A 24730-nucleotide genomic window follows, 5' to 3' on the forward strand; every position below is an offset into this window, starting at 1 on the left:
TACCCAAACCCCCTAGATTTAGTATAACGCATAACCTCAGATAACTATATGTTCTCCCCACAGGTCTTGAAATTGATGACAATCTATTTTGACTAAGTTTTTTTTTTAGATGGAGAGGCAGAATGGTTTGGGAAAATATAACCTCAGTGTCTGAATTCATCCTTCTAGGGCTGTCAAGTCACCCAAAAACACAAGTTGCTCTTTTTGTGATTTTCTTTGTCATCTACTTGATAATCTTACTTGGAAATTCTCTAATCATTGTGTTGACCATAACAGATACCAGCTTGCAGACACCTATGTACTTTTTCCTAACCAACCTCTCTTTCCTGGATATTTGTTATTCATCAACAACTGTCCCTAGGATGCTGAAAGACTTGCTGTCAGTGAAGAAAACCATTTCATTTGTAGACTGTGCAGCACAAATGTACATTTCACTCTCGTTGGGGGTAACTGAATGTATTCTGCTTGCTATAATGTCTTATGATCGATATATAGCTATATGTTATCCATTACATTACACCACAATTATGAACAGATCTGGCTGTATGAGGATAGCTGTTGGTACTTGGGTATCTGGATTCCTTATCTCTATTTTACATGTTGCATTTACTTTGAATCTACCTTTGTGTGGACACAATATAATTAACCATTTTTTTTGTGAAGTGCCAGGAATTCTGTCACTAGGGTGTACAGACACTTTTATAAATGAAATTGTTATCTTTACTCTTGGTGTGATAGTACTAATGATACCAGTCTCTTTTATTTTTATATCTTATTGCCGGATCATTGTAATCCTTTTAAAAATGACCTCTTCTGGAAGGAAAAAAGCATTTTCCACTTGTGTATCTCATATGATGGTTGTGACTTTATTCTATAGCATTGCTATGACTATGTATATGAAACCCCGGTCAAATTATTCACCAGAAAGAGACAAAATGATTGCAATTTTTTTATATCATAATAACACCAATGTTGAATCCCCTAATCTATACACTTAGGAACAGGGAGGTTAATTCGGCTTTGAAAAAAGTCTGTATTAAGAAAGTATTATTTTTTCAGATTAATATTTAGCATTATACAAACAGATTACATAGAGATTGCTGCATTTTTATAAATAACTCACTGCTGGCCAACTTTCATGTTTTGGAATTCTAGTAACATTTGTTTGTCATCTAATAAAAGCATATAGATTCAAGGTTAAATACGGTAGAATTGTTATACATAAATGATCATTATCGTTTATTTGTAAGGCGCCAACATGTTCAGCAATGGGGTAAAATGAGAATACAGAGATTTGATAATTGCATAACCAGAGTTACATGCAAATACAAATAAGGACACACATGCACAAACAGATACAGAGAAATCATGAGGGCTCTGCTCCTGAGAGCTTACAATCTAGAGGGAATGAGGAGCAATGTTGAAACAAAAGGTAAAGTGGCTGCTCATTGTGTCATGGGTTATACATCAGGTTGGGGTATGTTTCATTTATCTAGAGATGATCCGAGAGGATCTAAAGTTCCCCAAATGCTGCACTCAATATATAACGGAAAAAATGATAGGACTCTCATAGTTCTTCAGATAGGTATTCTGACAGGCGATCTTTATAGATCTAATTGGATCAGCAATATAAAACCACCAAATAATACAATTTAATTACATCCCAAAATATTAATACACAATTAAATAAAATATGTACAATAGAAACTCTTAAAATCCTCATAGTGATGGGGTGAACAAACACCCTCAGGGGTAGCTTGCTTATACATACATATATAATATATCTGGCAATATGTCCATGCCCATGCGCATAAGTAGCGTATATGTATTCATAATTCCAACTCCGGACCGGTGTGAATCGGTGAGTATACTAACTCAAAAATTAAGCCTGTAATTATCTTGTATTGTAATACAGCGTATTGTGATAGCTATTATTAAGAATAAGTATCGGTAGCTAAATAAATACCCCATAGATATCTGAAATTACATCCTGAGGTCTAATCTGAATGGTCCCTAGTATACACATATACATCACAATATCTGAATAGCAGGGATGTACTGTCATGATTGGGATATGAGGGGTTATTGGGATCTGTGTATATGCTGATCTGCATCTCCATGCTTCAGCAGAATTGCCCCAGGTCTTATTTATTTCCCCAGCAGTCTGTGTTATATTTCTGTATGTGTATAAATCATGTCGGGAGGGAAAGGGTTAACCATATTGTGTATATGTGGATCTGCATTTCCCCCCTTCAGCAGAATTAATTGCTATGTTATGTATTAACATGGAGAGAGGGAGAAATGGTATTGTATTGTATTCCTGACAATGGATAAAGTGAAAAAATTATAACTTTCATTGCATACATGCTATAACGGTGAAATTTGGACACAAGTTAAATCCCACCTATAGCAGGCGGCCCAGGGATTGTTAAACCCTTCTTACCAATAGAAAGTATGATTTCCCCATGTAATAATTTATGCCATTGACAAAGTTGAGACATTAGGGCGTCTGACATAACAGCATTAGGATCTAAGAAGCCATTTTGTTTGACTATTTTAGTCCGCCATCTTGTCTTGTTTTTGTGAGTTTTTATGTCTGTGTGAACGAACGTGTGAAACAGAGAATGGAATGTTTTCGCTCCTAGCTGACTTTATTGATCTTTCCTCATCCAATCAGCTCCAAATGAAAGTGTAAACAGGCCAGAAGTTATAAGAAGCCTCTAAGATAAATTCAGATTCTTACAGGGAAACTGTTTCTCATACAAAAATGCCAGGTGGCTGAACTAACATCACATTTAACCCCATAATGATTTTTTAGCTTACATACATTTATCCAGTATTATTATGTATTACAAAATTACATCAGCTTTAGTATTGTTATGTATTACAAAATTATGTCATATTTAGTGACGTGCAAGCCCCTCCATCAAGGGGTGGAGCTTTAGGTTTTAGGGTATAAATATATGGCATACCGTGTTATCTGGGAGAGAGCTTTTTGTTTTGAAGCTGTCTCCACTGTGTGCACTCTGAATAAACTCATTTGATAACTGAATTTTTGTTGTAACATTTTTACAGCTTTTACAGATGGTAGCAGAGGATGGTTTCCAATATCTCGGATGCAGAGCACCTGGACAGGCCACTCCTCGGACACTCAAACCTGAGCGCTCATAAGAATCAAGGGAAAAGGCACCTTTTGAGGAAAGCCTGAGTTTAAAATTGTTTGAGTGCTGTTTAGAGAGCTGGTCCTTAAAGGTTGTCTTCTCTGAGTGATGGAAACTTTATCAAGTGAGTTTTTTATTCTCTGTTCCCGTATTCATTTTAAAGTGTAAGAGTTGTTAGGGGCTAAGGTGAGAGTCCCGTTAATTTTTTTTGGTGTTTTGGTGATGAAGGTGAGTGTTTGTATGCTTAAGGGAGTGTTTTCAGACCGTCCTGGGTTGTGATAAATATTTTTGTTGTCTGAGCAGGATGGGTCCCTGATTGTACATTTGCTGTGTCTTGTCATTAACATACCAAGTGAGTTTATTTATGGATATCTGTTTAGAAGGTCGTATCTGTATCCATGTTATAAAAGTATAAGGTTTATCAGTACTGGGTTGGACCCGCTGAAGTGATTCAAGTTTTTTCTTTGGTATAGTTATGGTGAGAATATATGATTGGGGAACAGTCTCGTGACAGGTCCTTATTTGCATATTTACACTATTCAGAACAATAACATGCCAAAAGAGTTGTACGTAATCAGCTTGCGCTGATTATTGTAACGCTAAATTGTACAGGTCAATTAAATTTGATTATTGTATCAGGAGAATTGTACAGGTCAATTAAATTTGATTATTGTATCAGGAGTATTGTACAGGTCAATTAAATTTGATTATTGTATCAGGAGTATTGTACAGGTCAATTAAATTTGATTGCTGTAACAGGGGAATAATGGGAAACCAAAAATTCTCAAAAGATTGTGTGTCTGCAGACAAAAAAATAATAAAGAATGAATACAGAGAACGAAAAGAGACAATATAAATATATTTTGTAGGCCAGTGAATGGCACTGTTTGTACTATTATCAACAATTTGCGCAGATGTTTAAATTAAAGAGGGGTCTTTTTCTGTGGGATTGATAAGCTCAGGGAACACCATCTCGTGTGTTTTTGAATCCCACAGGGAAACATACCATACGTTAATATGGGTCAAAAGAATTCTGTTGAGGGACAGGAGGGTCGTTAATATAATAACAAGTGAAATAGAAAGTGAATAGGAAGGAATTAGCAAGTGAATTTGCCGATAGATAATCAAGGCATATGATGGTGTTGAGGAAGTAGGTACTGAGGGTTATTTTTATGAAAGGTTTATATGCAGAAATTGGGATACACTTAGAGACTGTGTATATTGTTTGGAAGGGACAGAAAGTGTTATAATTGTAAAAAGGCGGGACATTTTGCCTGTAATTGCAGAGCAGCCCTAAGAGAGAGAATAGAAGAGAACAAAAAAAGAATGGGCATATGAAAAAGTCGCCCTGTAACTGGTAAAAAATTAAAAGGTTTGTTCGTACTGGCCACACAAATAGGTCTTTTAAAACCAGAAAATATTCTTTTTCCTTCTGTCCTAATGGCAATTAGAAAGAGAATCAGAATAACAGCAGCACAGACCGCGCCAACCCCCCACCCCTTTTCTCCAAAGGAATGTGCAAAAGATACAAAAAGTTAACTCAAAAGCTCTGGAGCATAAAAAATTAGTTTTAAAAGCAGGTTATTTATGAGAAGTTGATTGGCTGTGTAGGAGAGAAGTTTGTGTCTCTGTTCTTTGTGTGTCCGTATTGTGGTTTCTGTGTGTGTAAACCAGTAAAAACACTTCAATTGCATTTCTATAGGATTAGGCTATGTTGGAAATATTTTAAGTTCACACGTTTTGTTTAAATTATATATGGTGTGTATCTAACCTCAGTTTAGTTAATTGTCCCGTTTTTATTTTTGAGAGGCCATAAGTTTTTTCATTTTTATTGCTGTGGAGAGAGCTCCATTTTTAACTTTGAGCTGAAGTTTCAATCCAGTAATTAATATTTAGAAAACGGAGAAACTGTTTTTTTATCTGCTCGGCACTCTCAAGGTCTTTTTGGCAAAACACCCGGGCTGGCTAATTGCCCAAGATAAACAAACTCTGAAATTATTTTGTAGTCAAATGAATAATAATGCTGAGTGTCTTTACAAATAAAGGTGGCAGTGTGCTCAGAACTGTGCAAAGAGATTATATTACAAAAATTAGTATGAAGTCCTATACAAAAGCATTTGACTATCAACTGAATATGTGATGTATTTTATAACTTCTAACCATTTATTTTTCCATAGGTGTTCTATTTTATTATAAGCAGTAGTTACTGTTAAAATCACTGTATAATATATAATTATAATTCTGCTGATTAAGCAAACAACATCCTAGTTGCTAATTTATTATTTATTTGTAGAATGTTTTGCCAGGAAGTGGTGCACTGGGAGTCATCTCTTGTTTATGGGTGTGTCCTGGGTATAGAGTTAAAGGACAGGTGATACATAGTTGCAAATACAGTTACATAAGTGAGCAGGTTATATATTATATGCAAGGCATTTCACATTTTTAGCAGAATAGTTACAATGGAGTGTTTGGGGTGGAGGCCAGACTAGAATTGGCTAGGGGCATTTGTCTTAGTATAGTAATTGTTTAATTGGGAGTGAACACATTTTTGTCCATGACTTTGGATAGTATTGTATTGTAGTGTATGACTTTATTTATATATAGCGTCAAAAATGTACTCAGCACTTAACAAAGAATACAGTAGAGGAAATTATAATAGAATAGTAAGTGCAACAAAATCAGACAATAGGAAAGGAAATCCCTGCCCTGAAGATCTTACAATCTAAGGTTTGATGGGAATTTACAGAGATAGCAGGTGAGGAAATAAGTGCTGTAGATGGCAGTGCTTGGCCACAATGGGTTGTAGGAGTGACTGTGTGTGGGATAATAGCCATGAGTGCAGGCTTAATTTGTGGGGCAAGTTTTAAGGTTAGTTAGTATTTAATGAAAAGGTTGATACCATTTGCATTGGAGAAGATGACAGTGAGGCAGGAATAAGAGCAAGTGTGTATTGGGAGAAGAGAGATTAGCCTGTAGTTTGAGTGTTTTTGTCCCCACTTTTGAAGATTGGGACAGCTCTGGTAGTTTTCCAGGTTTTAGGATTATGGCCTGTAGAAAGGATAGAGTTGATTATGGAAGCAATTGGTTTGACAATGGATGAGGCCCAAAGTCTTAGAAATTTAGATTGTAGTACAGTCGAGTCCACATTAACTGCTTAGTTTTAAACATGAGGAGTATTAATAGGAGATACCTCTGTCTATATGCGGATGTTAAGACAGTAGTAAACACATTGATACAAGAATTTATTCCTAGGTATAAATTATCTCCCTTGAGACACTTATGGGGTGACTTATGACTATCAGTAGTTCAAAGGAACAAATTAAGGACCATCTATTGGTAATAAAACAATTAATAAGTATTGTATGTATCTAATATATTTTTTGAGTCTCTCTAGGCATAAGGTATGATAAAAATGCACCTACGCGAGACGGAGATAAAGGTCAAGTAGTTCCTACACAAGCACGCTCTTCATCCCAGATGAAAAGACCATTTCAAATACTTCTCACCACTAATACCGCAATTAAAGTGTCAGAGATTCCTGGATCCACGTGGCTCACATAAAACTCATTCCAGCTCCACCAAAGACCAAAGTCATCTAAAGCACAGCCGCATCAAGTTAACGTTTTGACGAGACATAAACTTTGACCGTTAACCAATGAGGAAAAAAAGATACCAGGCAGAGGCCTGATCTTATCAGAACATTTCATTTTTTCAAAGACTCAATATTTTTATTTTTATAGTGTGTTTAAGTTAGAATTTTAAGATGTATGCACCATTGGGTCTGCGAAGGTATAACCCACATAGAGATGACAGGATTGTCATGATGATGCTCTGCGGAGCTTTGTCAACAATACTCATCTGCCTGTGTTCCTTATACATCGCAGATATCTATCACCATGATCAAGGTAACACTACACTAAGCATTTCACCTACAAACATCACAAAGTCCATTGGTTCCCTGGAAGTGAGGCTTGTGAATGCTCTTGTATGTGTTTTGGCAGTACTCATCACTCTCTATGTATGTGTCATGTGCAGCAAAACTTTGATCCAGAAGTGTGTTGCACCCCCACCGAGAGGAGGGGGTCACCCAGGGGCGTGTGTCAGCCATAAGGAAAGGATCACAAGTCAGCCATTTTTTGACCATCGCAGACATTTTTTGTTCTGTTTTTCTGAGTGAATGATGTATATGATGCATGCAGGAGTGAAGATCATGCATTCACTTCCACAGATACCAACCCCCCTCAATTCTCAGTAATAGAATGTTGTGCTAATTCTCAAAATATATGATGGTAGAGATAGCTGCCATTTTCTTTAGCTAGCAGCAGAAAGGTCACTTGCATAAAATAAGGTTTTTAGCGTTTTTGTATCCATTTTTACACACTAGCAACACCAATCATTTATGGGTCAAGTACCTTCAACAAACAGAAACAAGAGAAAAACACCAAATATTTCAGGGCTGAAAAGTAGTTTATGGAAAGAACAATTTTGGGCTAGTAGTTTATTTCCAAATGTAGGAGTTGGGTTACTATATGACAGGCTTAATACATTAACAGATGTGTTAGATGATGTCCTCAATCATACCACTACAGCTATTGCATCACTAAACCAAGAACAGGTTCAGATCAGGCTTATGCCTTACAAAACAGAATGGCTTTAGATTACATTTATGCATCAAAAGGAGATGTATGTGCCCTAATTAAAGAACAATGTTGTGTTTTCATCCAAGATCAAAGTGGCAAGGTACAGCATGAGTTAGACAAGATAGAAATTCAAGAAAGACTTAGGAAGGAAGGTGACACAGACTGGGACCCTTTTGAGCTTGTTGGATAGGTAGGATCACTGGGAGCAAAATTTTTGAATGCGGTAATGTGTGTGCTTGTGATACTCGTTGTCATCTATGTTTGTGTCACGTTTGTCAAAGGCATGATCCACAAATGTGCTACCCCCTCTGCAGACATAATGCCATTGTTTGCAGATCCAATTTACAGCAGTCCTTTGAAGAAAGAAGATGCCAAGTACACTGTTCTAACTCTGGAAAAGAAATTGGCTGCAATGCCATACGAGACTATGACTACATTTGGCAGGCACCCTCTTGCACTGTCCTATACCATCAAGCATTATCGGATGATGGCATATTTTTTATTCAGAAAGGCAGTGTGAGTTATATGAGTCCACTGATGTGTTAATGAGGCCATATGCTGATCAAAGGAGGCTACTTGAAAGGCTTTGTTGTGGAGAAGTTCCTCAGAGGTGAGAAAAAAGCCTGTACATCCGGTGAAGTGACTCGCCTCATTGCTTATGCAGCCAGCTCTCACAGATGGATACTAACCATTGTGACCTGTCAAACGTAACACCCTACATGAAAGACCCCTGCCCAATAAGCATTTTTGCTAGACAGGATGGCAACGAAGGCATCAGGTCAGAGGTTTTTTTTATAAATGGGCTGGCCAAGTAGCTACAGGGGAGGGGTGTATTACTGAGGGGCTGGGTAAACCCAGCTTCTTGCGTTACCTGGCAACCGGTGATTGGGACAAGATAATTGTTCACCAATAACTGAACTGCCATGTTAGGAATGGGGGGCCTGCATCTATATAGTTGCTTGCACCCCTTATTCCTGTGCTTGTCGTGACCTATAACAACTAAGGAGCTGCTATTCGGCTGAATATCTCCTTGTCCAACCCCAGTAAGTGTAAATATTTCTGTAATGTTATTTGCTTGATGTATTGTCTGTTCTGCTCATAGGAAATAAACTCATTCAGTTTGCTATATCCTAGTCTTGTTCAATCTGGCCTTGTTATTAGATATATTGTCTGTTCTCTCGTGACAAGCAGTAACGTGCCAACTAGTCCATACAGATATAGAAAGCTGTGATGATGATTGATAGTATATCAATGGTCACGGAGGACCAGATTGAAAATAGAAACCACCGGTATATAAGCCGTGATTCGAATCAGTAGTCTGGGCGCCTTCTTGCCTACATACGTTCAGGGAGAACCACAGATGAGAAATCATGAATCCTCTTCTGAATGGGAAATATCTGAAAGTGATACAGAGCCTGAATCCAATCCAAATAGATCAGAGACCACACATAACATCTCAAACCCTCTTCTTCCCCTACTTCCAAGGACTGTCTTTTTTTAGAGGAAACAGGCATATATACCAACACACCTATAAGAGGAAAACAAGAAGGGGGCAAGGTAGACATTCTTTGAGACAGAGAGAAATGGGCTTATCAGGAACGGGGGGCAAAGGGCTCACGGAATCCACCAATTAAAAAAACACAAATAATTAATCTGTCAACTAAAACCTTGAACTCAGATCATCTTAAAGTACTTTTCAAGGGGCTTTCTTTCTATCCAACAAGCCAATTAGATGTATTTGAGTGTGTTAAGGACCTAAATTTATTTTCTAGAAAACTGTCATTACACAAATTCGTTCACAGACGTATGCAATGGAGTAATCGGAATAGCCTCTATGAGGACTTTGACTATAGGGACTACGTTAACCTTAAAAATCCTCGTGATCTTTGGGAAGAGAATGAGAGACCATTGGGGGAATGTTCATTCACTGACTTGAGGAACAAATCATCATTTGTGCCTCCAATTGAAACTAGCACAAATATTGATTTTTTTTAAACAAAATTAGTGACCAAAGACTTAATGAATTTACCTATTGTGAAGGGTCACCAAAACCTCCACTACAATGAACGAATTGCATTGTCTGATTTAGAACATGACACAAACATAGTTATAAAACCCTCTGACAAAGGGAGGAACTTAGTGGTACTCAATCAAAACGATTATGACTGTGAATGTAGACGTTTACCATCAGATAAAAAAATGTTACAGTATATTAAAGACAGACCCTACCACAGCGTTTCTAAAATAACTGATGAGTATTCTAAAAGAGGGCTTGGATAAAAACTAATATGTAAAAGGTTTTATACTATGGGTGACCTGGGATCCTGTACGAAGAGCTTCACTAGAGACATATGGAAGACCAATGGGATCTATAAACCTCATTGTTCCCACAAATAACACAACATATCCCATTATAAAGTAGTGTACATATTTTTTATAATATCAATATTGTTAGACATCAGAGTCCCTTATCAGAGTCAAGCATATAAATGATCCATATTAGGACATTGTCTGACATCAGAGTCACTAATCTGACTCTGATATCTGATGAGGTTCTTTTATGGACTCCATAAAAAAAACAAAAAAACTTGGGCAACTGTTTAAGAGGGCACATTGGGGTCTTCCATTGTCCCTTTGCGAATGATTCAAATATTAATTAAGTATTATCAATTTTAAATGTTTTAATAGAATGCATGGAAACGATCAACCGCCTTCTGGAGGATTTCTTTGTGATTTGCATAAAGAGGTATCTTCTGGTCTACGACTTGCCATCGGACAAAAATGTCTGGATCATGGCCTTGTGTATTCTGGGAGCAAATAGAGAGAGAGAAAAAATCACTTTTCTAAATGCAAGAGTAAAGTACTGTACATTTAAAGTTCAAAAGGTTTAGGATGTGCATGCATTAAAACATACATACATACATAGTCTCACAATGGTTAGAGATAGCACACCTTAGCTGTAAACAGTCGTATACTGCATTAGCAAATGCACGCGTCATATATAATAATATAAAGATATATTTCACCCAGAACCAAGGCAAGGAGAAGAATACATGGCACATCCTGGTAAGTGCCAAACAAAAAATATTGTGTTAAAGCAAAAGAAAGATCCAACGGTTCGGTTCTACTATGGAACTTTTATCCTGGACATGCCTTGTTGACATCTTCTTCTTCTTCTTCCCTTGGTTCTGAGTGAAGTATATCATAAACAGTTGTGTGAAAAAGAAAGTACTCCCTCTTTGAATTCTATGGTTTTACATATCAGGACATAATAACAATCATCTGTTCCTTAGCAGGTCTTAAAATTAAGTAAATACAACCTCAAATGAACAACACATGACATATTACACTGTCATGATTTATTTAACAAAAATAAAGCCAAAATGGAGAAGCCATGTGTGAAAAACTAAGTATACCTTATGATTCAATAGCTTGTAGAACCACCTTTAGCAGCAAAAACGTGAAGTAATCGTTTTCTGTATGACTTTATCAGTCTCTCACATCGTTGTGGAGGAATTTTGTCCCACTCTTCTTTACAACGTTGCTTCAGTTCATTGAGGTTTGTGGGCATTTGTTTATGCACAGCTCTCTTAAGGTCCAGTCACAGCATTTCAATCGGGTCGAGATCTGTATTTTGACTGGGCCATTGCAACACCTTGATTCTTTTCTTTTTCAGCCATTCTGTTGTAGATTTTCTTGTGTGCTTGGGATCATTGTCCTGTTGCATGACCCAATTTCGGCCAAGCTTTAGCTGTCGGACAGATGGCCTCACATTTGACTCTAGAATACTTTGGTATACAGAGGAGTTCATGGTCGACTCAATGACTGCAAGGTTCCCAGGTCCTGTGGCTGCAAAACAATCCCAAATCATCACCCCTCCACCACCGTGCTTGACAGTTGGTATGAGGTGTTTGTGCTGATATGCGCTGTGCATTATGGCCAAACATCTCCACTTTGGTCTCGTCTGTCCAAAGGACATTGTTCTAGAAGTCTTGTGGTTTGCTCAGATACAACTTTGCAAACCTAAGCCATGCTACCATGTTCTTTTTAGAGAAAAGAGGCTTTCTCCTGGCAACCCTTCCAAACAAATCATACTTGTTCAGTCTTTTTCTAATTGTACTGTCATGAACTTTAACATTTAACATGCTAACCGAGGCCTGTAGAGTCTGAGATGTAACTCTTGTTTTTTTTGCAATTTCTCTGAGCATTGCATGGTCTGACCTTGGGGTGAATTTGCTGGGACATCCACTCCTGGGAAGATTGGCAACTGTCTTGAATGTTTTCCACTTTTGAATAATCTTCCTCACTGTAGAATGATGGACTTTAAATTGTTTGGAAATGGCTCTATAACCCTTCCCAGATTGGGCAGCAACAATTGCTTCTCTAAGATCATTGCTGATGTCTTTCCTCCTTGACATTGTGTTAACACACACCTGAATGCTCCAGACCAGCAAACTGCTAAAACTTCGGCTTTTATAGAGGTGGTCACACTTGCTGATGATCAATTAATCAAGGGCATTTGATTAGCAGCACCTGTCTGCTACTTAGCATCTTAATTCCTATAGAAGCAGTAAGGATGTACTTAGTTTTTCACACATAGCTTCTCCATTTTGGCTTTATTTTTGTTCAATAAATCATGACACAGTGTAATATGTCATGTGTTGTTGTTCATCTGAGATTGTATTTACCTAATTTTATGACCTGCTCAGGAACAGATGATTGTTATTATGTCCTGATATGTAAAACCATAGAATTCAAAGAGGGTGTACTTTCTTTTTCACCAACTGTATATAAAGCCCATCAAATATTATGATTGGTTAATTGGGTGGGAAGATGAGAGGTTGATTAATTGTGTTCTTTATATCTGTTATCCAAATACAATAATATATAAATAGTACATACAATTTGTTTTAATATATAAAAAAATTAATACAAATAAAAAAAATAAAATACAAAATATAAATAAAGACAAAATAAAGAGACACTAAACAGCATTTACTCCTATATATATCCATAAATATAAGTATAGCCTCCTTGTGAAACTAACCTCATGCACAGTATACTACAAATTAGTCCCAATAGATTTGGAATGGATGATAATGAGATGTATTACAGACTGCAAAAAAGAAATGTGCTAATAGTGTTAATACTGTGAAACATGCTTAGTGTGACTATGACTCTATAGTGAATATCAATATCTTATAAATATAAGCCAGGCTGCCAGGAAATACTGACCGATACAGATCAGACAGAATAACATAAAACAAATATTATCCGGCGCCTAAAAAAAAATGAACACCAAATAATGAGATCTGATCATATTATAATGTCCAGTCTGGATGATCCGGGAACCTTCAGGTGTATCTCGAAGGCACACTCACAATATGTATAAATAAACACAAGAGGATTCTAAATGGGATTACAATTTTTCCCCACTGGATGAGATCATCCAAGTCAATTACTCCCTGTGATCAAGACATTTATCTGTTTTATAGTATTTTATATTTTATTAAATCAGTTTTCTAGCGTATCATTAGGTGTTGTTTAGTGGTTTGTTTGTATATTAGTCTGTCAGTCTTTGCTAATTAGTCTATTTGTCTGTTTGTCAGTGTATGTATTGTTCTTTCAATAGTTATCAGCAGTTATATACTATGATAATCTTGTATTTATTTGCACATATTGTGAGACCGCCTTCAATTTACTACAGACTGACATGTATGTTTATCAATAAGTAGTCTGAAAATGAGACAAATCATTAATGTTTGAATATAAAATTAGGATTTTGTTGTACTCTAATTGATTCAGAGGAAGAGATGGATATCATGTGAGAGCATAAATTGTCTGTTAAATAAGAGAGCACCCAAGTGAATATCTATAGTTAGATCTCTTGGAGTTAAGGTCTTTAGCGTATGTATCCATCTCATTTCAAATTGAGAGATTTGATTAACGAAATCGCCTCACTTCCAACTAGGTTGCAATTTTTCAATCCCTATACATACTAATCCTGTTGTATTTTGTGAATGGTGTTCTTTGGAGGAACAGAACGCCCGGTGGAGACCAAACCACAGAAGCAACACAATTTTCTTCAATTCAACCTTTTGCTGTATCGGGATATGTCCCAACATGCGTATACCAACTGCCAAATTGCAAGTGGCTTTTTATCACCTGCGTAGCAAACCTTTTTTAACAGTACATCACTATGCTCTACTTTTAATTTCTTTGCAGAACTGTTTTCCACAACTCCATTGGCGCGTTCAAGCTTGATTTACTTTGTCCATTACCTACCACATTCTAGACCGTTTTACTGTGACTATGCCCAATATGTTCTTTTCAATTTAGTTATTATTAACACTTTAGCGATTTTACAGGTTGCGCTCTGGTCTTTTCACTCACAAAGTCTTGGCATCGATGGTCCGGTTGGGACCTAAGATTCTGAACTGCACCAGTAAAAAGGATAAACCCACTTTTATTTCACTATATGCACTATTGTTATATGTCTCATTTGTATTGTGGAAAAAAAGGTGTGGACCGGGCGCTTCCAATTAAGAATAAAGTGAACTGTGTCAAGTGAAATACTAATAAACTTGATGACTAATAATAATAGTGACAGTAATAATAATAATAATATGATAATACAATACTTCAATTAGTGCAAACCCATCGCCCCAAAAGCAGGCAAAAAAGTGGCAATGGTGAATATATTTATATGAAGTAAATAGCTGCTTTACACCCTTGAATAGGACTGTTCGCTGGCCCAGTTGTAGTTTTTTCATCTTCCAGGTAAGGTGGAAGCGCTTGGTGAACAAGTGATGTATATAAAGAGAAAGGAAAACCCAATAATAGTGTAGCCTGTAAGGAAAATATATTCCTATCTACTAAACTTGTGTTGGTCTCACTCACAACTTTTTTTTTTTTTTTTTTAGGACATGACATCATCTTTAAGGGAGGTATGTCACATCCTCAAAACATAATGGCTGCCATCACATGGTACTACAACCACACGGATTGCGAGATATACCATGTGATGCATCACATGGTACATCCCAAATATGATTGGTATAACTATCATGGGACATCTTCCATTTTATAAAAAGATGTAACATCTCTCTAAAAAGCAAATCTGGATAATCGTACGGGAATTGCCATCACATGATACTGGAACCAATCGGATTGTGAGATTGTATTGTATTGTATGTCTTTATTTATATAGCGCCATTAGTGTACATAGCGCTTCACAGTAGTAATACATGTGGTAATCAAATAAATAACAGATAATATAAATAACAGATCATGGGAATAAGTGCTTTAACACTTAGATATAACATTGGTTCCACTACCATGTGATTGCAGCTATTTTTAAAAAAAAGTATGTGACATCATCTGAATACTGTGATAACACAAATGACAAACCGTTCGATCGGGTCATGCAACATCGATTGAGATAGCAGCAAAGTTATTGAAGCTAGTAGAATAGGCCCTATAGTGTCTTAGTTGAGTGCATCAATTTCTACCAATACATTATTTGTATCCACAAATTTGATTGCAGCACTGCTATTACACTTATTTTCAAATGGATAATTACCAATCCAATATATTCAGCAGGAGAGTGATGTGGAGTCTTAAAGTGACAAGTTTTTTCTGATCAAATCATTGATGAGGATATCACAATAGAGGATGAGAACTTAGCAGATCACTTTTCGCTGTTGGAAAAACTCCTCATTAAAGAACTTAAAGAATGGTGGGATGTAACAACATTAGAAAAATATCTCTCACTTAAGAGAATACCTAGAGGTCTGAGATTATTTAAAGCACCTATAATAGATCTTAACAATCAAACTTTCATCAACTAATGGAATAAACGATTAGACAATTGTTTATTCGAACTGATGAAATTCCTAATTAATCATAGGAAAGTCTCTAAATAAGCCACAATATGACATAAATAAATTACAAGAACATTTAGAGTCATGTCAAGATCTTTAAGAATACAAGAAATCTGAAGAAATTTTGAAAATAAAAATTAATAGTACTGAAAAAGTAATTATGCTAAAACAAAAAAGTTAAAAAGACTAAGCTGACAATCAAAATAATTGTTACAGAAATTAGAAATATTGAATGCCCTCAGAAAACAGGATTCCCGAAAAAGAATATAAACAGGGAATAAGAGATGCTACCTTTAAACACCATAATAGGGAACCATATAGACACCCTTTTTATCAATTACAAAATAGACACCGTTTTAGAGATAGAAAGAAATAGTGCACTTTACAGATACAGCCGCGGCCCCTTTTATTCTCCAACATCTTTGAATTTCTTCTGGGATTTTTTCCGAATGTCACGCACTTCACCGCGTTCATGCCGCATTCATGCCAAGACAGCGCTAATAAAATGCACTAGGATAAAGGCGGCCGCAGCTAAAATACCGGAACATATTCCGTTAAAAAAAAAAATACTGCATCACCCGCGGTTATCAGAGTTGCGCCGATACAGCCGCACTAGGATAAAGGCGGCCGCCACTGTACCAGGATAGGAACCAGACCAACAATGATTACTGTGTTAGACCATCCAAGGAAATGTAATCTAATAGATTTAGAGGAAGAGTAACTGATTTTTCACTGGATAATAGAGATATTTCCAAATGTAATACCTGTAACCGTTTTGCACCATTAAAGAGCAAGTCACCTTTTTTAGCGATAGGCAAAAGACCCAACATCAAAAAAGACAGACCGAAAGAGAGAGGAGTATTAAATTACTAACAGATACGAGAGAAAAATCATCAAAAGAGGAAATACCGTAGAGGAGATTATAAAAAGCAAACAAAAAGAAACATGGTACAAACATAGAGAGTAGGATTAACAATTTATCAATTTTACTGGTCGCGCTCGGGTCTTTTCACTCACAAAGTTTTAGCATCGAGGATCCGGTGTGGGACCTCAGAGGCTGAGCTGCACCAGTAAAAAGGACAAGACCACTTTTATTTCACTATATGCACTACTTTTATATATCTTATTTGTATAGTGTCACATTTGTTTGATAACTCACATTTTTAGTATCTTATTCGAGCACATCAATTTCTACTACAGATATATCACCTGCAACTGCTTATTGAGCAGTCTGTGGGAGGCCAGCCCCTCCTTCTTCTAGGTATATAATCTCCTAGCTAGGTCCCTGTATTTCACTATTCACTTTACTTGCAGACATGTGAGTATCTGTACTGGTATATAGCAGTTTTTAACTGCACTATGTTATATAAGAATATGCTTGGATATATTAACCCTTTCACATAACATTAGTTTGCATTTAGCGTAGGGACCTGCTATAGAGACTTACCTTGACATGGTTAGCAGGCTTGGCATTATTTGATCAAAGGATGTAAACCAAAAGTCTCCTTTATTTTATAGATTTTCACTTCTATCTATCTATCTATCTATCTATCTATCTATCTATCTATCTATCTATCTATCTATCTATCTATCTATCTATCTATCTATCTATCTATCCCCATTTATTGCTATCACAAAGGGAGAAGCGCAGGGACTCACTTATTGTTTTTCATAAACCCTATTTCCTCCATTCTAAGACGCACCCTTGATTTTATAAAAAAAAATTTGGGAGGAGGGGGAAGGAGGCAAGGGGGGGGAAGGAGGCAAGGGGGGGGGGAGGGAGAGAATGGAGGGCAGGGGGGGGGGGAGGGAGAGAATGGAGGGCAGGGGGGGGAGGGAGAGAATGGAGGGCGGGGGGGGGAGGGAGAGAATGGAGGGCGGGGGGGGAGGGAGAGAATGGAGGGCAGGGCGGGAGGGAGAGAATGGAGGGCAGGGGGGGAGGGAGAGAATGGAGGGCGGGGGGGAGGGAGAGAATGGAGGGCAGGGGGGGAGGGAGAGAATGGAGGGCAGGGGGGGGAGGGAGAGAATGGAGGGCAGGGGGGAGGGAGAGAATGGAGGGCAGGGGGGAGGGAGAGAATGGAGGCAGGGGGGGAGGGAGAGAATGGAGGGCAGGGGGGGAGGGAGAGAATGGAGGGCAGGGGGGGGGAGAATGGAGGGCAGGGGGGGGAGGGAGAGAATGGAGGGCGGGGGGGAGAGAATGGAGGGCAGGGGGGGAGAGAATGGAGGGCAGGGGGGGGGGAGAGAATGGAGGGCGGGGGGGGAGAGAATGGAGGGCGGGGGGGAGAGAATGGAGGGCGGGGGGGGAGAGAATGGAGGGCGGGGGGGGAGAGAATGGAGGGCGGGGGGGAGAGAATGGAGGGCAGGGTGGGAGAGAATGGAGGGCGGCGGGGGGAATGGAGGGTGGGGGGGAGAGAATGGAGGGTGGGGGGGAGAGAATGGAGGGCGGGGGAGGAGAGAATGGAGGGCGGGGGGGGGAGTGAATGGAGGGTGGGGGGGGAGAGAATGGAGGGTGGGGGGGAGAGAATGGAGGGCGGGGGAGGAGAGAATGGAGGGCGGGGGGGGAGAGAATGGAGGGCGGGGGGGGGAGAGAATGGAGGGCAGGGGGGGGAGAGAATGGAGGGCAGGGGGGGGAGGAGAGAATGGAGGGCAAGGGGGGGAGGGAGAGAATGGAGGGCAGGGGGGAGGGAGAGAATGGAGGGCAGGGGGGAGGGAGAGAATGGAGGGCAGGGGGGGAGGGAGAGAATAGAGGGCAGGGGGGGAGGGAGAGAATGGAGGGCAGGCGGGGGGAGGGAGAGAATGGAGGGCAGGGGGGAGGGAGAGAATGGAGGGCGGGGGGGGAGAGAATGGAGGGCGGGGGGGGGGAGAGAATGGAGGGCAGGGGGGGGAGAGAATGGAGGGCAGGGGGGGGAGGAGAGAATGGAGGGCAGGGGGGAGGGAGAGAATGGAGGGCAGGGGGGGAGAGAATGGAGGGCAGGGGGGGAGAGAATGGAGGGCAGGGGGGGAGAGAATGGAGGGCAGGGGGGAGAGAATGGAGGGCAGGGGGGGAGAGAATGGAGGGCAGGGGGGGGAGAGAATGGAGGGCAGGGGGGGGAGAGAATGGAGGGCAGGGGGGGAGAGAATGGAGGGCAGGGGGGGAGAGAATGGAGGGCAGGGGGAGAGGGAGAGAAAGGAGGGCGAGGGGGGAGGGAGAGAATGGAGGGCGGGGGGGAGAGATGGAGGGCGGGGGGGGAGAGAATGGAGGGCAGGGTGGGAGGAGAAGGGAGGGGCGGGAGGGGGGAATGGAGGGTGGGAGGGAGAGAATGGAGGGTGGGAGGGAGAGAATGGAGGGCGGGAGGGAGAGAATGGAGGGCGGGGGGAGAGCATGGAGGGCGGGGGGGGAGAGAATGGAGGGCGGGGGGGAGAGAATGGAGGGTGGGGGGGAGAGATGGAGGGTGGGGGGGAGAGATGGAGGGCGGGGGGAGAGAATGGAGGGTAGGGGGGTAGGGAGAGAATGGAGGGCAAAGGGGGAGGGAGAGAATAGAGGGCAAGGGGGAGGGAGAGAATGGAGGGCAAGTGGGAGGGAGAGAATGGAGGCAGGGGGGGAGGGAGAGAATGGAGGGGCGGGGGAGGAGAGAATGGAGGGCGGGGGGAGAGAATGGAGGACGGGGGGGAGAGAATGGAGGGCGGGGGGAGAGAATGGAGGGCGGGGGGGAGAGAATGGAGGGCGGGGGGAGAGAATGGAGGGCGGGGGGAGAGGGCGGGGGGGAGAGAATGGAGGGCAGGGGGGGGAGAGAATGGAGGGCGGGGGGGGGAGAATGGAGGGCAGGGGGGGGAGAGAATGGAGGGCGGGGGGGGAGAGAATGGAGGGCGGGGGGGGGAGAGAATGGAGGGCGGGGGGGGGAGAGAATGGAGGGCGGGGGGGAGAGAATGGAGGGCGGGGGGGAGAGAATGGAGGGCGGGGGGGAGAGACTGGAGGGCGGGGGGGAGAGACTGGAGGGCACAGACTGGAGGGCAAGGGGGGAGAGAATGGAGGGCAGGGGGGGAGAGAATGGAGGGCAGGGGGGGAGAGACTGGAGGGCAGGGGGGGAGAGACTGGAGGGCAGGGGGGGAGAGAATGGAGGGCAGGGGGGGAGAGAATGGAGGGCAAGGGGGGAGAGAATGGAGGGCAGGGGGGAGAGAATGGAGGGCAGGGGGGGAGAGAATGGAGGGCAAGGGGGGAGAGAATGGAGGGCAGGGGGGGAGAGAATGGAGGGCAGGGGGGAGGGAGAGAATGAAAGGCAGGGGGGAGGGAGAGAATGGAGGGCAGGGGGGAGGGGAGAGAAAGGAGGGCAGGGGGGGGGAGGGAGAGAATGGAGGGCAGGGGGGGGAGGGAGAGAATGGAGGGCAGGGGGGGGAGGGAGAGAATGGAGGGCAGGGGGGAAGAGAATGGAGGGCAGGGGGGGAGAGAATGGAGGGCAGGGGGGGAGAGAATGGAGGGCAGGGGGGGAGGGAGAGAATGGAGGGCAGGGGGGGGGAGAGAATGGAGGGCAGGGGGGAGGGAGAGAATGGAGGGCAGGGGGGGGAGGGAGAGAATGGAGGGCTGGGGGGGAGAGAATGGAGGGCAGGGGGGGGGGAGAGAATGGAGGGCAGGGGGGGGAGAGAATGGAGGGCAGGGGGGGGGAGAGAATGGAGGTCAGGGGGGGGGAGAGAATGGAGGGCAGGGGGGGGGGAGAGAATGGAGGGCAGGGGGGGGAGAGAATGGAGGGCAGGGGGGGAGAGAATGGAGGGCAGGGGGGGAGGGAACGGAGGGCAGGGGGGGAGGGAGAGAATGGAGGGCGGGGGGGAGGGAGAGAATGGAGGGCGGGGGGGAGGGAGAGAATGGAGGGCGGGGGGGAGGGAGAGAATGGAGGGCGGGGGGGAGGGAGAGAATGGAGGGCGGGGGGGAGAGACTGGAGGGTGGGGGGGAGAGACTGGAGGGCAGAGACTGGAGGGCAGGGGGGGAGAGAATGGAGGGCAGGGGGGGGAGAGACAGGAGGGCAGGGGGGGAGAGAATGGAGGGCAGGGGGGGAGAGAATGGAGGACGGGGGGGAGAGAATGGAGGGCAGGGGGGGAGAGAATGGAGGGCAGGGGGGAGGGAGAGAATGAAAGGCAGGGGGGAGGGAGAGAATGGAGGGGGGGAGGGAGAGAATGGAGGGCAGGGGGGGGAGGGAGAGAATGGAGGGCAGGGGGGGAGGGAGAGAATGGAGGGCAGGGGGGAAGAGAATGGAGGGCAGGGGGGGGGAGAATGGAGGGCAGGGGGGGAGAGAATGGAGGGCAGGGGGGGAGGGAGAGAATGGAGGGCAGGGGGGAGGGAGAGAATGGAGGGCAGGGGGGGAGGGAGAGAATGGAGGGCTGGGGGGGGAGAGAATGGAGGGCAGGGGGGGGGGGAGAGAATGGAGGGCGGGGGGGGAGAGAATGGAGGGCAGGGGGGGGAGAGAATAGAGGGCAGGGGGGGAGAGAATGGAGGTCAGGGGGGGAGAGAATGGAGGGCAGGGGGGGGAGAGAATGGAGGGCAGGGGGGGAGAGAATGGAGGGCAGGGGGGGAGAGAATGGAGGGCAGGGGGGGAGGGAACGGAGGGCAGGGGGGGAGGGAGAGAATGGAGGGCGGGGGGGAGGGAGAGAATGGAGGGCGGGGGGGAGGGAGAGAATGGAGGGCGGGGGGGAGGGAGAGAATGGAGTGCAAGGGGGGAGGGAGAGAATGGAGGGCAGGGGGGGAGAGAATGGAGGGCGGGGGGGAGAGAATGGAGGGCAGGGGGGGAGAGAATGGAGGGCGGGGGGGGAGAGAATGGAGGGTGGGGGGGAGAGAATGGAGGGCGGGGGGGAGAGAATGGAGGGTGGGGGGGAGAGAATGGAGGGCAGGGGGGGAGAGAATGGAGGGTAGGGGGGGGGAGAATGGAGGGCAGGGGGGGGGAGAGAATGGAGGGCAGGGGGGGGAGAGAATGGAGGGCAGGTGGGGGGAGAGAATGGAGGACGGGGGGGAGAGAATGGAGGGCGGGGGGGGGGAGAGAATGGAGGGCTGGGGGGGAGAGAATGGAGGGCGGGGGGGGAGAGAATGGAGGGCGGGGGGGGGAGAGAATGGAGGGCGGGGGGGGGGAGAGAATGGAGGGCGGGGGGGGGGGAGAATGGAGGGCAGGGGGGGGAGAATGGAGGGCGGGAGGGGAGAGAATGGGGGGTGGGGGGGAGAGAATGGGGGGGTGGGGGGGGAGAGAATGGAGGGCAGGGGGGGAGAGAATGGAGGGCAGGGGGGAGAGAATGGAGGGCAGGGGGAGAGAGAGAATGGAGGGCAGGGGGGAGAGAATGGAGGGCAGGGGGGGAGAGAATGGAGGGCAGGGGGGGAGAGAATGGAGGGCAGGGGGGGAGAGAATGGAGGGCAGGGGGGAGAGAATGGAGGGCAGGGGGGAGAGAATGGAGGGCAGGGGGGGAGAGAATGGAGGGCAGGGGGGAGATAATGGAGGGCAGGGGGGGAGAGAATGGAGGGCAGGGGGGGATGGAGAGAATGGAGGGCAGGGGGGGGATGGAGAGAAAGGAGGGCAGGGGGGGAGGTAGAGAATGGAGGGAAGGGGGGGGAGAGAATGGAGGGCAGAGTGGGAGGGAGAGAATGGAGGGCAGAGTGGGAGGGAGAGAATGGAGGGCAGGGGGGGAGGGAGAGAATGGAGGGCAGGGGGGGAGGGAGAGAATGGAGGGCAGGGGGGAGGGAGACAAGGGAGGGCAGGGGGGAGGGAGACAATGGAGGGCAGGGGGGAGGGAGACAATGGAGGGCAGGGGGGAGGGAGAGAATGGAGGGCAGGGGCAGGAGGGAGAGAATGGAGGGCAGGGGGAAGGAGAGAATGGAGGGCAGGGGGGGGAGGGAGAGAATGGAGGGCAGGGGGGAGGGAGAGAATGGAGGGCAGGGGGGGAGGGAGAGAATGGAGGGCAGGGGGGGAGGGAGAGAATGGAGGGCAGGGGGGAAGGAGAGAATGGAGGGCATGGGGGGAGGGAGAGAATGGAGGGCAGGGGGGAGGGAGAGAATGGAGGGCAGGGGGGGGAGGGAGAGAATGGAGGGCAGCGGGGGGAGGTAGAGAATGGAGGGCAGGGGGGGAGAGAATGGAGGGCAGGGGGGGGAGGGGAGAGAATGGAGGGCAGGGGGGAGAGAATGGAGGGCAGGGGGAGAGAGAGAATGGAGGGCAGGGGGGAGAGAATGGAGGGCAGGGGGGGAGAGAATGGAGGGCAGGGGGGAGGGAGAGAATGGAGGGCAGGGGGGAGGGAGAGAATGGAGGGCAGGGGGGGAGGGAGAGAATGGAGGGCAGGGGGGAGGGAGAGAATGGAGGGCAGGGGGGGGAGACAATGGAGGGCAGGGGGGAGGGAGATAATGGAGGGCAGGGGGGAGGGAGAGAATGGAGGGCAGGGGGGAGGGAAACAATGGAGGGCAGGGGGGGAGGGAGAGAATGGAGGGCAGGGGGAGAGAATGGAGGGCGGGGGGGGGAGAGAATGGAGGGCAGGGGGGGAGGGAGAGAATGGAGGGCAGGGGGGGAGGGAGAGAATGGAGGGCAGGGGGAGGGAGAGACTGGAGGGCAGGGGGGAGGGAGAGAATGGAGGGCAGGGGGAGAGGGAGAGAATGGAGGGCAGGGGTGGAGGGAGAGAATGGAGGGCAGGGGGGGAGGGAGAGAATGGAGGGCAGGGGGGAGGGAGAGAATGGAGGGCAGGGGGGAGGGAGAGAATGGAGGGCAGGGGGGGGAGGGAGAGAATGGAGGACAGGGGGGAGGGAGAGAATGGAGGGCTGGGGGGGAGAGAATGGAGGGCTGGGGGGGAGAGAATGGAGGGCAGGGGGGGGAGAGAATGGAGGGCAGGGGGGGAGAGAATGGAGGGCAGGGGGGAGGAGAGAATGGAGGGCAGGGGGGGGGAGAGAATGGAGGGCAGGGGGGGAGAGAATGGAGGGCAGGGGGGGGAGAGAATGGAGGGCAGGGGGGGAGAATGGAGGGCAGGAGGGGAGAGAATGGAGGGCAGGGGGGGAGAGAATGGAGGGCATGGAGGGAGAGAATGGAGGGCAGGGGGGAGAATGGAGGGCAGGGGGGGAGGGAATGGAGGGCAGGGGGGAGGGAGAGAATGGAGGGCAGGGGGTGAGGGAGAGAATGGAGGGCGGGGGGGGAGGGAGAGAATGGAGGGCGGGGGGGGAGGTGAATGGAGGGTGGAGGGGGAGAGAATGGAGGGTGGGGGGGAGAGAATGGAGGGTGGGGGGGAAAGAATGGAAGGAGGGGGGGAGAGAATGGAGGGTGGGGGGAGAGAATGGAGGGTGGGGGGGAGAGAATGGAGGACGGGGGGGAGAGAATGGAGGGCAGGGGGGGAGGGAGAGAATGGAGGGCAAGGGGGAGGGAGAGAATGGAGGGCAGGGGGGAGAGAATGGAGGGCAGGGGGGGAGAGAATGGAGGGCGGGGGGAGAGAATGGAGGGCAGGGGGGGAGAGAATGGAGGGCAGGGGGGGAGAATGGAGGGCGGGGGGGGGGAGAATGGAGGGCGGGGGGGAGGGAGAGAATGGAGGGCGGGGGGGAGAATTGCTGGCCTAGCGCAGGGAGTCACTGACTCCTGCACCCTACCTCCTTCCCCTAGCTGCTCCGCTCACTAACTGCCAACGTGCAGACAACCCGCGAAAAGTATCTATTTGCTCCTGCAGGGAGTCACTGTGCCCTATTGGCTCCCTGGCATCACGTGGGGGCGCGCAGAGGCTCATGGGACCTGTAGTCCCTGGCTAAAACCTTCCCTGGTAGGCTAGGGCTTCGCGGGCTTTTTCCTCCCCCTCCTGCGCCTGCGCAATCTCTTTCTGGGGCTCGCAACCTTCGCGCTACTTCTCCCTGGTAGGCTAGGCTTCTGTGCGCATGTGCGATGACTGCGCATGCGCGAGAATCCGGGCAATGGCGGCGCCCTCACCGCCCGGCTCCGGGAGCGCCGGGAGCCCGGTGACGCGACCGCGGCCTTAGCAACCGGCCGCACGCATCCCCGGCAACCCCCGAGCCGGAGCCTGACCGCCCTGAGACTCGGCGGTACCCGCAATCGCTCCCGAGGTGAGGGGGTACGGA

General features: G+C 46.0%; 2 protein-coding genes across 4 annotated transcripts in view; one reads left to right on the plus strand and one right to left on the minus strand.

The window, feature by feature from the left end:
• The first annotated feature begins 122 nt into the window (after positions 1-122).
• On the plus strand, positions 123-1077 carry LOC142499288 (olfactory receptor 10A7-like). Its single transcript, XM_075608420.1, has one exon. The coding sequence runs from the start codon at positions 123-125 to the stop codon at positions 996-998; it is 876 nt and encodes a 291-aa protein (XP_075464535.1). The 3' UTR covers positions 999-1077.
• A 3192-nt stretch (positions 1078-4269) lies between these two features.
• The window catches only part of TRPM2 (transient receptor potential cation channel subfamily M member 2), a 161786-nt gene continuing 141325 nt past the window's right edge, over positions 4270-24730 (minus strand). For all 3 annotated transcript variants that reach the window (XM_075608423.1, XM_075608421.1, XM_075608422.1), the window contains one exon: positions 4270-10608. In XM_075608423.1, the coding sequence (XP_075464538.1) occupies positions 10483-10608 (126 nt within the window). In that variant the 3' untranslated portion in view covers positions 4270-10482. The remainder of the gene's footprint in view (positions 10609-24730) is intronic.

The sequence above is a fragment of the Ascaphus truei genome, chromosome 7, assembly GCF_040206685.1.
Source record: "Ascaphus truei isolate aAscTru1 chromosome 7, aAscTru1.hap1, whole genome shotgun sequence".
Classification (NCBI taxonomy): Eukaryota; Metazoa; Chordata; class Amphibia; order Anura; family Ascaphidae; genus Ascaphus; species Ascaphus truei.